The 18,025-nt window shown below is 29.8% G+C and overlaps 1 protein-coding gene across 3 annotated transcripts; it reads left to right on the top strand.

Annotated features, from left to right (window-relative positions):
• Positions 1-849: 849 nt before the first annotated feature.
• LOC120091484 (dnaJ protein ERDJ3A) lies at positions 850-5,869 on the top strand. 3 transcript variants are annotated; one of them, XM_039049537.1, is made up of 7 exons: positions 850-1,072; positions 1,277-1,332; positions 1,559-1,632; positions 1,973-2,430; positions 2,524-2,865; positions 3,070-3,423; positions 4,755-5,869. In XM_039049537.1, exons 1-7 carry the CDS (start codon positions 980-982, stop codon positions 5,040-5,042), a joined length of 1,665 nt encoding a protein of 554 aa, XP_038905465.1. In that variant the 5' UTR covers positions 850-979; the 3' UTR covers positions 5,043-5,869. The 3 variants fall into 3 exon arrangements, with proteins under 3 accessions (XP_038905465.1, XP_038905464.1, XP_038905467.1); XM_039049536.1 differs by having other exon boundaries at positions 851-1,072; positions 1,910-2,430; XM_039049539.1 differs by lacking the exon at positions 850-1,072 and having other exon boundaries at positions 1,271-1,332; positions 1,875-2,430.
• Positions 5,870-18,025: the final 12,156 nt, after the last annotated feature.

The following is an 18,025-nucleotide window of genomic DNA, read 5'->3' as shown; positions in this document are numbered from 1 at the left end:
TCCCCAAATGAAAATGAAAAAATATATCAAATGTATTTTATCTCTACAATCGAAAAAGAAAAAAATTAATAATAAATGCATTTTCTCTCTCCATAATAAATGTATTATATGATGATTTAGTCAAACGTTGAATTTATATACTATAGTATATTTCATATATTGGTTATAATATTTTCAAATTCCTAACAAAATGTTCTGATGTATATTTTAAATAATCATGAATCTGCAGAAAAAAACGTGAAACCAATGAAAATAGAAAAAAAAAACCATTAAATGTATTTTCTCTCTCCAATTAAATTAAATAAAGAAAAAAATCTCGATAAATAAATACATTTTCTCTCTTCATTTAAAAATATGAAGAAAAAAAATCATATCAAATGAATCTTCTCTCTTCATACTAAATTAGGTTTCTCTCCAAAAAAGTTTTAAAAATAGAAAAATATATATAAAAATTAGGAACAAAAATAATAAAAAATGGTAAATTTTTAAAAAAATAATATTAAAGAATTTCTCGAAAATTTTAAAATTAAAGACATTTTTTAAATATAAGACGATGGTTTTTTATGTAAAAATCCCTTGCAAATAAATCAACGGCCCAAACCTATTGGATTCCATCCTAGATTATGAGCTCAACTGAGTGGGCCCAGCATGAACAAGTCCATACAATATACTACTTGGGCCGGCCCATTTAAAAGAGTGGAGAGACAGGACGAGTAACCATGGATTTAAGATGTGACATAAGCTAACTCTCGATTCTCATTGGTCAGATTTCGTGGTATGATTTGGAGCTGCCACGTAAGCAAATTACTGCTTCGCAAAAATTGGAAGGCTCTGGATTTCTCCCTTTCTGTCGACAGCGGGAAGGAACCTATATTAATTTCCTCTCATCGTTTCATTTCTCCCTCCATTTTTCCCATTTCCCAATTCCCAAATTCCAATTCATAAACTCATCAGTTACAAAACTCAGTTGGGTCCAAACATGGAGATTCGCTTAGCATCGATCACTCTCATTATGGCGTTTCTGTTCCTTTTCCTGTGTTCTTTAGAAGCCAAAACGATGGACCCCTATAAGGTAACGAAGATTGTTCTGAGTTATTCTCTCATTGATGCATTTTGGCATTTGTTGTTCATCGACGTTTTTTATTTTGATGTTCGGCTTGATTTTCGTCTAGTTGTTTGTAACATGAAGAATTTTACATGTGTTTTGTTATGGAGTATTTTGTGATGGTGTAATAGAATGGGTCATTTTTGTTGCGTTTTTTGGAATTACATTAAGGTTCTTGGAGTTGAGCGGAATGCGAGTCAGCGGGAAATTCAGAAAGCTTTCCACAAGTATGTTCTTTCACTTCCCTCCAAATAACTTCGTGTGGTTGTGTTAGCTCATGGCAGAATTTTATTGGTTATGCGTTCACATTCACTGAATCTCATCTGGGACTGATATTGTGCTGGATTTTGTTGATTTTGCTATCTTATATTTGATTTGTTACAATTTATTCTCAAAGCTTCATTTCTGGGTTAGTCATTCTCACTTATTAGAGTCTCCATGCATCCTTGGCAGGCTCTCTCTTCAGTATCACCCAGATAAGAATAAGAAAAAAGGCGCACAACAGAAGTTTGAAGAAATCAATAACGGTACTTTGATTGATTAATGTATTTATTGGCCAGGGATTTCTGCTGCAGTTCATCTCTTTCCCCTATCTATCTTTTCGAATTGTCGGATGATTTTTGGTTGAATAATGTATATTTAATTTGTTTAATGAGGTTCAACGTCGGAGAAAAAATAACGCTGTCTTGTATTGATGTCATGTTAAACTACTACTCCACCAAAATGACAAAATATTCACTTTGCTCTTATATGCTAAAAAAATTGTCAGGTTTTCCACCACAATTGACCTTCTTTATTCTTCAGCCTATGAAATTTTATCAGATGAAGAGAAGAGAAAAAATTTTGACATGTATGGCAATGAAAAAGGTAGCCCTGGATTTGGCCCTGGCTCTTCAGAGGATCAAGGTGGTGGATATACATTCTTTACGAACGGAGCAGGAAGACAAGGTCAGCAGCCCTTTGGGCCAGGCCAATGGCAGAGTACCGGTGGACAGGGAGGTTCACAGTCTTTCTCATTTTCCTTTGGTGGGCCTAGTGGTTCAAATCCCTTCGGGTTTGGCATGGAGGATATATTCTCCAACTTTTTTGGTGGTGGCTTCAAGGATGAGGGTAATTTTGGTAGTTTTGGCAGCCACTCTAAGGCTCAATCTGGTTCTAGAACTTCCTCAAGCATCAAGGTCATTAATAAGCAAGTGTTTAAGAAAGAAATTGTGGACCAGGGAATGACTTGGCTTTTGTTTCCAACCACATCATCTTTGAAGGGGGTGGATCATGTTCAATCAATCATAGAGGAAGTTGCCAGTTCGTTACAGGGAGCTTTAAAGGTGCTAGATTAAGTACTCATATTTCTAAGATTGAATAGTTCTTCTGATGACTTGTCACTGTTCTCATCTTCTGTTTTACCTTTCGATTTGAAGGTTGGAAGAATAGATTGTGACTCAGAATCCTCTCTCTGCAAAGACCTCGGCATTTATCCTCATCGAACTCCAAGGATATTTGTATATTCATACATAAAAAGCACCGAGGGTTCTTTGGTAGAGTACAGTGGGGACGTTGCTGTGAAGAATTTGAGAAGTTTTTGTCAAGAGCATTTTCCAAGGTTCTCGCAACGGGTCAATTTGAAGCAGTTTGATTTTTCTTCCAGCGATGGAGGAAGACTACCCACTTTAATGCTTTTGTCAACCAAAAAGGATACACCAGTTATCTGGCGTGTCCTTAGCGGGTTGTTTCGCAAGCAGTTCAGTTTCTATGACACAGAGGTATTTTATAACTGAGCTTGCTTGATTATCTCATTATTGTATGGGCTAGTATCTGTTAATGAGTGTTGGTTAATTGATCAGAGCACTTTTATTAGTGCGTGAATTAAATTAATAGCAGTATCCATGCCATCATTTTTGTGGGCTATTTCTTTGGAGATGCTTCATTTTCATACCTTGATAACGGAATTAACTTTTATTGCACAGGTCACGGATGTTTCAGATCCTTCTGTAAAGAAGTTGGGAGTTGACGCACTTCCTGCTATTGTGGGTTGGCTATCAAATGGGGAGAGGCACGTTCTTAGAACAGGGATTAATGTGAAGGATTTGAAGTCTGCCATTGATGATCTCAGTAATTTGCTTAATGGTTTTGAGAAAAAGAACAGGAAGGCAGTGTCAAGGCCAGCTTCCAAAACACAATCTGATTCTGCAGAGAATCAGATCCCTCTATTGACAGGGTCCAACTTTGATTCTGTCTGTGGGGAGAAGACTCCTGTTTGTGTTATCGGTGCCTTCAGATCTTCTAAAGCAAGGAACAAATTGGAATTGATCCTAAATATGGTGAGAACACTTACATTTATGTATATGTACTTTCACAGTTAGATCGGATGGAAATTGATCACATCTTTGCCATTTTATTCATGTTTTGGTCAAGGAATTTCAAAAGCTCTAATGGTAACTAGCTATGAGAATTCTGTCAACACCAAGTATAGATGGACTATTTGATTAGATCACAATGATTGGGGGAGTAGGAACCTCAATGTAGTATATAAGTAATAAAGTAGGGAGGTCGATAGGGGGGATTTGCCACAAATAGGGTGAGTGGGAAAGGATGGGGTACGGAGTAGTATAGGATGGGTCAAGCTAGAGTGTTGAAGTCCGCAAGATAGGGAGCATCTAAGCACCTCAAACACCTCAAGCTACTCGGTTAACTTGTAGTTCTTTACCTTTCTTATTTTGACCCCAGTTTCATGGTGATTATAAGTAGTTGTCATGACGTTACTTCTATAGAATCTGTCCCATAGGTTGTGCACTATCGCGTCTTTGAGTTCTACAGTATGAAAACAAACCTAAGTCTAATAGGAATGATTTAATATTTGTCTCTAGAGTGATGTTGGTGTAACTTTTGGAACAGTAAAAAGGCATTTAGCTAATCAGTCCCTCGGTTTTTTTCCGAGACTTCCATAGTTGTTGCATAGCCTAATCATTCCTGAAGTACTAATGTAGTCTAAAGAGCCGCTGCATTTTTGCTTGTTGATTGCCTGCTTTGCCTTTGCATTTTTGCTTGTAGTTCTTTACCTTTCTTATTTCAACACTATTTTTGTGTTGACCTATAAGTAGTTGTAACGATCTTGAATAGAATCCGTCTTATAGGTTGTATACTAATGTCATTGAGTTCTAAGTATGAAAATGCACATAAGTCTCAGAGCAATTAATTAATATTTGCCTCTAGAGTGAATTTGGTACAGTTAAAAAGGCATTTAACTAGTCAATCCTTCTGTTTTTCCCAAAACTTCCATAGTTGTTTCATGGCCTTATCGTTCCTGAAGTACTAATATAGTCTGAAGCCGCTGCAGTTTTGCTTGTTGATTGCCTGCTTTGTTATTTATAGGAATCCCATCGGGATATAAATGGGTTTATTAGGTTATTAAGGGTATGATAGTAATTGATTAAGAAGTTTGTTGAGTAGTTTGGTTATAAATACGGTTGATAAGAAAAGAGTTCGAGTGATTTAGTGTATAAGTAATAAAGATTGGAAGGTGCAAGTACATCAAATTACTTGTTAATCTTGTGAGTTCTTTATCTTTTATATTGCAATACACATTGTGATTCTGGTTTTGGTTTCTATCAGTTATACCTTACATTTTCTCTCCCTTCTCAATAACTTTCAGGTGTCTCAAAAGACATTGTCAAGACGGCAGAACTCTACGCCTGGCTCAAAGGAAACCATATCCTATGCTCTTGTAGATGCATCAAAGCAACCATCATTTCTAAATGCATTTGACGGTGCAGGATTCAAGTCATCTGATAAAATATTGATCGCTTACAAACGTCGAAAAGGGAAATTTGCAGCACATTTAGGTGAAATAACAGAAGAAGAAGTCGAAAAATTTATTGGGTCAGTACTTAATGGGGATGTTACATTTACCAAGACCCGCCAGAAACCTATCTTGAAGTGAAAGGTCTGCCATTGACAAACACAAACTGTATTTTTGAGGTCTTATGTACATTTTGAGTAGATAGAATAAAGTTTAAAAGAAAAAGAAAAAATTACATAGCGAAGAGATGAAAATATAATCTAAAAACTCTTCCCCATTGAGGTGCTTGCGTTATAAGGAAATGTTTGCCACCTGCATTTTGTGGGGCCCAGATCATCATAACCTCCAAGTAATTAATATGGGAGGAACGGGAACTTTTAATTTAGTTTAATTTTAATTTTACTTGTATTTGTGTTCTATTAGTTGTTTTAGAGATCTTGCACCTTGGAGAAGGTGTGAAGTGGAATGGGCCAATTTGGTTTCGGCTCTGAATGTGCTGGAGTTGGGCCAAGTCTAATTCCAGTAGGGCCCATGGGCCGATAATGTTACTACAGCTTTCAAAGCCCAAATAATTTTGAAAACTTCCTCGTCCTCGAGTGTTGAAAGCTAGTTTGGATTATGTGGTGGCGAGGAATCAAACAGTTCCCGAACATCTCGGAGTAGTCCACCGAGCGAGCAAAGTTCCAAACATTTTGGAGGATACGTCTCCATCCAGTCAAACAAAAGTAGCTGGAGATACTGTCGTACGGAGAAATATCATCAATTTTATTCCTCAAATCTTACCTTAAAACTTTAATTTCATATATTTGTGGGTAATTAGATTTACTTTTATCTACTAAGCTTTTAGGTCGATTGGGTATTTAACTTTCTATCATATTTCTTTCCCTATGAATATTAACTTTTACCTGTTGAGTTTTCTTTCTATTTTAAGTGTACATGAATATTAACTTTTTACCTGTTGAGTTTTCTTTCTATTTTAAGTGTACATGGAGTATTAATGATATAAATTAAATTTATCGGTGAACAATATATAAAAAATGATCCTTTTTGTGAAGGTGAAGCAAGAGGAATTAAATTTATCGACTTCTAATGAGAGAGAAGAATTTCACATGCATTTCACGGGACATCGTTGTCACTTTCTTAAAATTTCCATCACTTTCATGCGTTGGAATTTGAAGAATATAAATATTCTAAACTGACTTCTACGTTAATCTCAGATACGCCACTTGCAAGTTGTAAAAACAATTTTTTAAATTTTCGGGGGTTTTTTAAGTACAATTTTACGGGCCATTAAAAACTTGTTTTAATTTCCTTGTGATCTAAAAAGAAAAAAGGAAAAGGAAGAATTTGTGACACTTAAATCAAAAAAAGAATTACAAGTTACAAATATGTGTTATCTTGTTTGTAAATGTTTTTAAATTTCATTTTTGTGATCATTCGTCTATTCTATTGTCGGCGTATAACGCTCATATAAATTGATTGTGTATCATCCAATACATCATCGAAATAAATGTAAGTTGACGTTTTGTATTTTTTTTTTATTTTGTGTTTTTGAAAACTAAGTTCATTTCTTGATATTTTATTATAATGGTTTATATTTTTTTTTAGTATAAAAGTTGAATTCTTCCCAAATTTCAAATTAAAAAACAAGCTTTAAAATCTTTATTTATTTATTTTAGTTTTAAAAAATTGGCTTAAGGTTTTCTGAAAAGATGGATAAAAAGTATATAAGAAATTAAGGAATTGAGGGGTTTTAGATTAAATTTTCAAAAATTAAAAATTAAAAATGAAATAATTAACGAATGAGCCTTTATTTTTTTGTGTTTTTTTTATTTTTCTATTTATAAATTTAAAGAGAAAAAGGTTCACTCTTTTTGGCCTGTTTGGTAACAATTGTTTTTTGTTTTTGTTTTTTAAAATTAAGTCTATGAATATTACTTTTGAAACCAAGCTAAATTCGGAGAAACAAAGTATTTTTGTTTTTAGAATTTGACTAAGAATGAAAAATCAATGTAAAAAATGTAGATGATATATGCTTAATTTAGTAAACAGAAACAAAAAACCAAATTTGTCTCTAAAAAATTTCAAGTTGTTGGATACTCTCTTAGGTCCCACTTGGTAACGGTATTATTTTTTATTTTTAAAAATTAAACCTATAAACACTATTTTCACCTCCAAAATTCTTTATTTCTTATCTACTTTTTACCAATGATTTAGAAAATTAAGTTAAATTTTGAAAATTAAAAATAGTAATTTTTAAAATTTTGTTTTTATTTTTGAATTTGGCTAAGAATTCAACAATTGTAATTTTTTTTAAAAAAAAATATAAATTATCATAAGAAATGAGGAGAAAATAGACATAATTTTCATAAACCAAAAACAAAAAATGAAATAGTTATTAAACGAGATAAACTGACCTTAATTTTCAAACAAAACCTTCAATTTATCAAATTGCACACCAAAATTCAGGAAGTTGTAATTTTAACTTCTTCTAAGACTTAATTTAATGTTAAAACTTTGAAAATTCTTGTAATTTTAACCTCCGATAAATTTGTATTCCTGAAAAAAGATTTATTTTAGTTTACATAAATTTTGGTAAAACTATCCATAGTTAATTTGTGCATTTATAAAATAAAACTTTGTGCTCAAATATAGATTATGGTACCTAAATATTATCTTAATAAATAGAAAAGGAATGGTAAGTAAAATGGAACATTCGATGGATGGTTGAAAAAGAACCTAAAAAGGTCCAAATGGAACCATTAATTTCAAATTTTATATTGAAAAAGGGCGACGAACTTCCAAGAAGGCTCTCGATTCACAAAAAGGTGGCTCACGGATCTTGGCCAAATCTTAGCGCCTTCAAAAGATACCACCGTTTTTTTTTCCCCGAAAGAGGAGAAAACAGTATTATAATTAAAAACTTTTACATCTCATTTGATCTAGGGATGGTCATTCAAACTACAAAAATCGAATCGAATCGAATTAAAAACTCAGTAAAACTAAAAATACGGTTCGATCTGGTTTGAAGAAATTTTGAAACCGAATTAATTCGGTTCGATTCGGTTTCACTTTCGAAAACCGAATCAAACCGAACCGTTTTAAACTAATATACATATATATATTTATTTATTTATTTAAAAAAAGAGTAAAACCGAATTTGAAACCGAACCGAACCGCATGTATGCGGATCGGTTGAGTTCGGTTCGGTTTGTTTCATATTTTAAAAAAATCGATTCGATTTGACCACGGAACCGAACCGTTTCCACCCCTAGTCTGTTTATCATTTTATTTTTATTTTTTTAAAAATCAAGTGTATGGATATTATTTTTATCTCTATTTTTTTATTATATACTTTTCATTGATAGTTTAAAAAATAAAATCAATTTTGAAAAAAAAAATAACTTTCAAAAAATCGTTTTTATTTTTCCATGGTATTTAGGAAATATTCAAACTATTACAAGAAATGTTGATGAAATATGCTTAATTTAAAAATAAATAAATAAATCAAATAATTACCAAATGAGTTTTAATTATTCCATTTACAATAATTAAATAATAATAATAATAATAATATGTAAGTTAAAATGCAATTTTTGTCCCTGTATAATTATATTTTAGTACTTAAATGTTCAATTTTACTCACTGTATTTCTAATAAATATTAAATTTAATTTTTCAAAATTTATTAAATAGTAATAATAGATTTCATGAAAGAACTACTCCATGTGAATATATTTCTTATAATGAAAAGACTAATAGATAGTATAAAAGTTTCTTGATGAATCAACCATAAACTTAAAAAATACGATTAACCTTAAAATTTAGGGAAAGAACATAAACTAAATTTTCACATTTGAAAAAAAAAAAAAATCACAAAATATGAGGATCAAAATATTATTTTATATTTTAGCCATCTCAAGAATATATATTTTAAACAACAATTAAAAAAGTAGTTATGGATGATTTAAATAGACTATTCTACTCGAGTACTGAAAAATATTTAGTACTACAATAGTTTAAAGAATTTTCAACAATATTTTAATTTTCTGTTTGCTAAAATAATAATAATAATAATCAAAATCGTATGAGAATCTTGAATTAAAATAGGATATCATCTAATAGAGGTGTAAAATTATGAGTATGTGAAATACATGCTACGATAAAAGTATATATATTTTCAAGTTTAATAGATGCACTAATGTTTTTTCATATTTTTTAAAAAATAAATTTTTGATGAATTGCATAAAGGCGAGTACAAAATATTTAGCTGTAGAATTGAAAAATTCCACATTAATTCAATTTACACTTACTATAAAAGAAATATTTAAAAATACTAAGGGACTCATGAATTAAAATTATATATCTTTCATTGTATATAATAGGTTAAGAATCACTTTTTGTTATTAAACTTTTAATAATTTAGTTTATAAATATTTGTTGGTAATAATTTAATGATTGTACTTTTAAATTTGTAACAATTTAGTCATTTAATTTTAATAATTAATAATTTAGTCATGTAGTTTACAATATATAACAATTTAGTCTTTATTATGAAAATATTATTAAAATTTAATAAAATATCATACACATATAGATTGAGAAATCGTTTCAGATATATTTTTTTAATAAACTATAAAGATTAATCATTACCTAATAAAATTGACACATAATTTTGAAGAGATTTTTCATCATAGAGACTAAATTATTACAAATATCAAAATATATGACTAAATTGTTACTTGCCCAAGTTTAGAGATTAAATTATTATAAAGTTGAAAGTATATCAACTATATCGTTACTAACTAAAGCAAGCACTAAATTATTACATTAAGAAAGATCTAGGATGAAATGTGTTTTTTCATATATAAATGATAAGGGTAAATATCAATTTAGACACATGAACTTTGGAGGTTGAATCAATTTAAACCCTAAACTAACAATTGTATTAATTTAAATCCTAAACTTTTGAAGTTGTATCAATTTAAACTTCAAACTAATAATTTTATCAATTTAAACCTTGAACTTTCATGAGTGTATCAATTTAAACTTTAAACTTTCATAAATATATCAATTTAAACCCTAAATTTTCTTAAGTGTACCCAAATAAAACATAACGGAAAGTTTAAGTTGATGCAATTATGAAAGTTCAGAATTTAAATTGATACACTTATAAAAGTTTAGGGTTTAAATTGATATAATTATTAGTTTATGATTTAAATTATATCATCTCAAAGTTCAGGGTTTAAACGGATACAATTATGAGTTTAAAATTTAAATTGATATTATATCTAAAATTCAAAACTCAAAATATAAAATGATATTTGTGGTAGTAGTAATAATAATAACAATACATATTTTGAGATTATAGTTTTGGAGGACAGGTAAGCGAGAGAGTGGCGCAGGTGGTTCAGAAGAGTGGCGGCAAATGGATGACACGTGGCAAGCATGGTCCGTGCTAGGCAGGGGACAGAGACAGACAACCTTAGCAGACAGTCAAATACCAGGTTACGCAAAACCGCCTAAACGCTCAAATAAAAGGGGCTTCCCAGTTTCCAGTCACCACCCTTAACTAAATAAACCCTAATTTCACTATTCTGCATTTTTTCCCCTTGTTTTCAATTTTCATTTATTGACGCTTTTGACTTGCCCCTCTTTCTTGCTCCCCACGACTCGACTCACTTGCATTTACATTTTCCCTTTTTCTTTTATTTAAAAAAGGAATTCTATTTTCCTTTTCCTATTTACTCATTTTTCAATAGTTTATTTTTGGTTAATCCAGCTCATAGCCTTAATAAGGCGACCGTCGAAGGATCCAGAATTACGTACTGGAAAAACATGGCTTCTTGTCCTCGTTGGATAACCGCATTTTAATTGCCCGTTTCCTTATTTTTTGTGATTTTTTTTCCCTTCTTCTTTTGAGAAAATTGGGAATTAATTTGAAAGTTTGGCCAATTAAATTGAATTAATATATGTCTAATGAGTTGTGTTAGGTTGGACTCAATAATTTTGACCATATACTATAAAAATAATTATTTCAATTAAATTAAGTAAATATTTATTTTAGTCTCCATATTTTTAAAATATTAATTTAGATTCCGTTTAGTATTCTCTTTTTTTTTAAAAAAAAAAATGAGTTTATGAATACTATTTCTACCTCCAAATTTATTTGTTTGTTATATACTTTTCACACATATTTGAAAAATCAAGCCAAATTTTGAGAATTAAAAAAAGGTAATTTTTAAAAAATTGTTTTTGTTTTTTAAATTTAGCTAAAAATTCAACTACTGTATTTAATAAAGATGCAAAACTTTATAAAAAATGTGGATGAAATAGGTTTAAATTTTAAAAATAAAATAAAAAAATAGTTATAAAACGAGATCTTAATAAATTATGTGTTTTAAAAACCGAGTTATTGATCTATTTAATATTTAATTGATGGATTGAGATTGTGAATATATTTCATTTAAAGAAATTTTCTATTATCGGTAGATTTTGGGTTCGGAAAATTGGGACAGCACGAAAAAAAAAAAAAAAAAAACTGAAGGAGCTAATCGTTTCTTTTGAACCAAAATATACATCTTAAAATACATTAGGTCAAAACTTAAAAAATATATATCATAATAAACATTTTGTAGAAATTAATAAAATTGACAAAAAAAAAAAAAATTATTTAAACCTTTTGTTTTAATATCTGACATTATTTTATTTCCAAAAAAAAATCTGACATGCTTTAAGTTGATAGGTAGAGACAGAAAGTAGATGTATTACAGTGTTGGGACCACATATTACTTTAATAAAGTGTTTTTGAGGATGACCAACCATATGAAATAAAAGAGTTAGGTCAACCTTTTTCTTAATCTATAGAAATAATATTTTTTTTTTTGGGAAATTGCAAAAATCACTCTCTCTAATTATACTCTTAAATTTTTTTTAAAAAAAATTATATAAATTTTAAAATTTGATCGAATTATACCTTTAAATTTATATAATTGTATAAATTATAATGTTTGTATAAATTTTTCAATACTTGGTATATCATGATATGCATCTATCTCTATACATCCCATTCTCATTGTAATAAAAAAAAATTAATATGTAGTAAATTATGATTCAACAATTTTTTTTAGATACGTATTTTGTCACCTTATAAATATTCATAAAACATAAAAAAAAAAAATAACAAGAAATATAGTGTTAGTAATATGACCAGTTTTTAACTTGTTTATAGAATATATGTAAAATAATAATTTATTAATTAATATAAACATCTCTACAAAATTGATACATTTACGCACATTATTTTTGAAAAGGAGAATGTAAGCTCCGCATTTAATTTTTTGAAAATTATGTTTATAAATATTACTTCTTTCTTTTAATTAGTTATTCATTTTTCACTAATATTTTAAAAATTCAAGTCAACATTTGAGAATTCTAAAAAATTGTTTTTAAAAATTTATTTCCATTCATTAAATTTTAACTGAGAATTCAAGTATATCATCAATAAATATGAGAACCATGGTATACAATTAAGAGGAAAAAATATAGTTTTAAAAATATAAAACTAAAAACAAAATCGTTATCTAAATAATCTAAGTAATTGAATTCAACTAAGTGAATAGAATTTTTTTTTTTCTTTCTTTCTATTTTTTTCTTTTTTTGTACATTTTGAAATTCTTTGAAAATATTTTATTACATGTTATAGTTAAAAAAAAAGGAGAAATTTTTGTTGAGAATCTCACATTTAAAAATCAAGAGAGACCTTAGACTCTTAATAAATTATATTGGCTATCTCTCTCATTGTCAATTAGTTTTGAGATGGAACTCCATACTATTTGATATGGTATCATAGCCCACAAAACCTAAAAAGGGTATTCGGCACAATAAAAAGAAGTTGGGATCCGATAAACTCAAAAAGAGACACCATCTTGAAGAAGTATGTCGAGGATCTCACATTTAAAAAAGGTCTCCATATTATCAAATAATTCTTATTTGGTATGCATTTAAACCATGTTTATTCGTGAGTCAAAATAATCATTCTTGTTCTTTTTGGATTTTATGATCAAAATATTGAAAATTAGGAAAACATCATATTTGTTAGATTTTAAATTTGCAAATTAAAAACACATAACTAGATCTTAAAAAAATATTCACACAAAAAAATATTTTCATAAATATTTGTGGACCATACAATAATAGACCAACAATATTAAAATTATATAAATTTTTCTTAATTTATTGCATGTAGGTGGACGTTCTGTTGCATGTCAAACGGCGTCGTATTTTACATGCACAAAAAACGTGCAAGACTTGTAGTATAACAAACGAATTCTCTCACTTTCTCTCTCTCGATCGAGTCTAGCGGCGGTCAACTTAAACAATAAATTTTCAACTTTTTTATTATTTATTTTATTTTTTATTTTTGAAAGAATAAAATCTCAATTTGAAATTGGGGTCTGACTGCGGTCGTGAAACACAAATAATAAATTCACAATTTGAAGTTATTGTTTTCAATTCACACTCTTTTATTTCCTATATTAAGCTTGCAAGTTTTGTAATTATATACTCTTTTATAGGATATTATTTTTGGATTTGCATTAAGATATGAAATATTTCATAAGATATAATCTTAACCCGAAATAAAATAAAAATACCACCGAAATATTACCGATTATTGTAAATATTATAATATGTGTTAGATGCCAAAATTTAGTGTCAAAAGCCAAGTGTCTTTCTTCCATTACCAAATGTGTTGGTCATATGTCATATTTGATGTTCAAATGTGTCCTACTTGTCAAAATCCCTATAAATAAGTGGACATTTGTGGATTTTTAAAATATATATATTAGATAAAATCCATGAATTTTGGAGGAATTGGAGAATCTCGAAAAATTCTCATATTTATATTTTATATATTATATNTGAAAATTGGAGATAGTTGAGATTTTAGAGAAATTTCTCATTTCATATTTTGTTAATTTATTTTATTTTATTCATTTATATATTATATTTATTTATTTATTTAATTATATATTATTATTAAATTATATTTTTCCCCTCTTTATTATAATTAATAAATTTAATGTTATTTTGCATATTTAATATCTATTAAAATTTTAATATAAATACAATATTTTGTGATAGTGTTGTGATAAAAAACCTTATGAAATTAGAATTCGTAGCCCTTGACATTAATGACAATAATATTAGGAAATTCTTATAAATAGAAAAATCTAAAAAACATTTACACTTTATAGCAAAAAGTCAACTTTTGCTATAAAGTGTAAATATTTTAAATATTTTTTATATTTAAAAAAACTCCATAATTATTTGTCATGGGTAATTGTTGTCAAAATCTAACTGAATGTTATGAATTTTGGAGAGACTATTAAAGAAGAAAATATGACATTCAATCAAGACAAGACAAAAACTATGATTTCCCTTCGTCGTCATCTATACAAGGATTGAAAATGGAGTATCTTACAATAAAAGATATTCATATATAGTGAAAAAGTTTGAAAAAGAGGTATATTCATCAAAAAACAGTTATTCTTCCTAAAGTTCTTTATGAATGGATGCAGCATTTGAGGCTACAAAATTTTAAATCTGTAAGTGGCAATTCCACATTATTTAAAATCAGTTCGAAACGTTGTTATGTAGAGATAAAATTACTGATGTTCATATGTTAGAGAAGACATTTTCTATATTTTATTTCTCGAATATGCTCTTGCAACAGCAATATCAAGAGAGGTTTTAAACAATATTCTGAACTAATTTCATGTCTTCTCGTGGTCGAACAAAATAACGAGTTATTCATGAAAAATCATGAACCTTGACCAATTGAGACGAAATCATTCCCTAAAGTGAATGTTGTGAATTTTAATAATAATTGTGGTTGAAGTCGAGGTCATGACCGTGGTAGGGGAAGAAATAGTTATTATTTTCATGGTGGTTGTTCTAATCATTCAAATTTCAAAAGAACCATATAAAATGATGATCATAAAGAAAAAGCTCCATAAGATAAGAGTTCAAAAAGGTGTTGAAAATAAATGCTTCCGATGCAGAATGACTAGGCATTGGTCACGTACCTATTGTACGTCAAAACACTTAGTCGATCTCTATCAGGCTCTGATAGCACCAAAATTGTGTTATTTTTATCTTCTTAATTCTAGGTCTTTACTATATTTAATGTGTTTATTTGATGTTTTTGTAGACATCGAGCATCTTGGAGGTAGAATTCATCGTTACGAGCTATTTAGGTTAATTTGGGGCAATTAGGAGCTAATTTGAGCAACTGGACTTCAAGAGGACGTGAACGGATGAAAACACCCCTAGACGAAGTGTCGCAATGCTCAAACAAGCATTGCGCGATGCTATAAGACAGTAGCTACCCATTCGATGAAGAACAGGGCAGTGTCGGATGCTACGAATTGAAGTGGACACGCATTGTGGAGCAAAGCAGCGTCGCAACACTACAGTATTTTCTATAAATACAATCATTCGCGTTTTAGGGGGGGTCGACCCACAATCGGCCTCCAGTCGATTTTTATCCTTTTCTTACCTCTCCACTTGTATTTTTCTCCCTTTTTCTTCTCATCTCATGTAATTAATGGAACGATGTGGGGATTGTCTTCTTCATCTCAATGGGAAGGTAAATTCTAGCTATTTTCTAGTTTAGAAAAATTTAGAGCAATGTAGTTTTGGGGGAGTTTTGTTGGAATGCAATTTTTTTGTTTTTGTTTATGGGTTTTAATCTGATCTTTGTGTTTTATGAATTGCACGATTTTAATTATTGATTGACGCCCAATAATTCATCATGTGATTTTAATGCTTTGTGATTACCTTGTAATATCTGACAAATATTTATAGGTTAATCCTATTGGAAGCAATAGGCTAGTTAGGCAAAAAGGACTGCTCCTATCAACCTAGAGAAAAACCATATTGAATGTTTGATTAGACGTTGGAAGTCGAACACTCATCCTAGCATTATCCCAAGAACTTAATGCGATTAGTTAATTTGTATGGAGCGGATTCGTTTTCTATGCATGTTGATTAATTAAGTAATTAGGACCATTGATTGGGATTCCAATCAATTGGGCTAGGCATATTCAAGAAACTAAATTACATTCAAATAACTCGATGAACAAAAATTACATTGGTCAATTTCGATTCCCTTAAGCTAGATCGTTTCTTTAATTGCATTGCTATCTTTTATTTTTTTGCACTTTAATTCTTTTATACACTTTCCTTTATCTTATCCACATTAAACCCCCCAATTTATCTCTTTAATTGAAAACGTGCTTCGTGGAACTAATCTTCTACGCTTCCCTGAGGTTCGACCCCGGACTTGCCGCTTGTACTACTAGTTAGTATAAGTAGTTAGTTCGGTGATTTATAAATTTTATTTGTGCAGCAGTCTTTTAGGAGCGACATCATAAAGACGTGTTCGTCGGGCTCCCTAAAGGAAAAGGAAAAAAAACTGGAAGCAAATTTTGCATACCAAAATGATGACATATTTGATCAATCCCATATGACAAATTTGGATGTGGTGGACTTCTTTGAATCTTTTGAAGAGAAAATCAGCATAATAATATGGAGTATTTTATATTATATCTACTCTTTTATGAAAAATGTATACTGGAAGAGTTGTCTGCTTTATCTTATGGATTATATTATACTTATACACGAGTAATTGAAACATATGCAACAATGAACATGAAGTTCATAAATCTAGACATATTTACAATTTGGCATGATAGATTAGGTCATCCAGGTTCTATAATGATGAGAAGAATTATTGAGAATTCAAATGGACATCCATTGAAAAGCCAGAAGATTCTTCAATCTAATGAATTATCATGTGATGCTTGCTCTCCAAGGAAAATTAATCATTAAACCATCACCAATCAAAGTAGGGACTGAATCACCTGCATTTTTAGAATGAATTCATGGTAATAAATGTGGTCCTATTAACTCATCAAGTGGACTATTTAGATATTTTATGATATTAATAGATGCATCCAGTAGATGGTCACATGTGTGTTTATTATCAAGTCGAAATCTTGCATTTGCAAAATTACTTGCTCAAATAATTAAGTTAAAAAAACAAATTTCTGATTATACAATTAAGATAATTCATCTTGATAATGCTGGTGAATTTAAATCCCAAGCTTTTGATAATTATTGTATGTCAATTGGGATAAGTGTTGAACATGTTATAGCTCACGTTCATACACAAATTGGTTTAGCAGAATCATTCACAAAACGTTTGCAGTTAATTGTTAAACCATTGCTTATGAGAGCTAAGCTTCATACTTTTGTATGGGGACATGCTATTTTACATGCAACGTCACTTGTACATTAGGCCAATATCTTATCATAAGTATTTTTTTGTTACAATTAGCTTATGGACACGAGCCAAATATTTCCCATATGATAATTTTTGGATATGCAGTATATGTTCTAATTGCTCCACCACAACGTACTAAGTGTTGGGTTTTATGCTCTAAAACTCGTACATAGTAAATGTTATTAATTGACCGTCATCAATAAAGAGTTATGGATGTTAATTCAATAAATGTTATTGCTTGTATTGTTGTCTATTTTGTCTTAATAATCCTAGATCCAATAAACTCACATCAAAGACTGACTTATGAATCTCGAACTGTATGTAGAGACATACAAGGATCATGTTCAAGATACAACCTAAAGGGTCTATAGTATAGGGATAAGGCTGGGTACCTTGTCTTGGTAATACTATGGATACGACCCACTTTGTATTTGATACAAACATAATGATCCAATGCGTTCGTGTAGGTGACACACGAGTGGGGGTATCCTATGCAATGAATTTGCATAAGATTGAACCATAAAATAGTAAATAATAGACGTAACATCGTTGGCTAGTTAGGTTTCTATTTCAATATAATGACCTAGTAGACTTAGTCTTAATCCTGAGTATATAAGAACTCCTATTCATAAGGGATTGTCTTTTGATTTGTATGGGTGAGGGTGGCCAGATCATCGACCTAATATGTCTACAATTTTAGGGAGGAGACCGAGTGGGGAGCTAGGAATATAATAATACAAGATGAAATTCACTTCTTTCAGCCTTAAGGGTAAGTA

The sequence above is a fragment of the Benincasa hispida genome, chromosome 11 (genome assembly GCF_009727055.1).
Source record: "Benincasa hispida cultivar B227 chromosome 11, ASM972705v1, whole genome shotgun sequence".
NCBI classification, from domain to species: Eukaryota; Viridiplantae; Streptophyta; class Magnoliopsida; order Cucurbitales; family Cucurbitaceae; genus Benincasa; species Benincasa hispida.
This window is presented reverse-complemented; position numbering and strand designations above follow the sequence as displayed.

Excerpts from the sequence above, each read along its gene's own strand:
- LOC120091484 (XM_039049536.1), top strand. The coding sequence starts at position 980 with ATGGAGATTCGCTTAGCATCGATCACTCTCATTATGGCGTTTCTGTTC. Across the intron at positions 1,333-1,558 it reads ATTCAGAAAGCTTTCCACAA|GCTCTCTCTTCAGTATCACC; the intron begins GTATGTTCTTTC and ends CATCCTTGGCAG. Across the intron at positions 1,633-1,909 it reads GTTTGAAGAAATCAATAACG|CCTATGAAATTTTATCAGAT; the intron begins GTACTTTGATTG and ends TTTATTCTTCAG.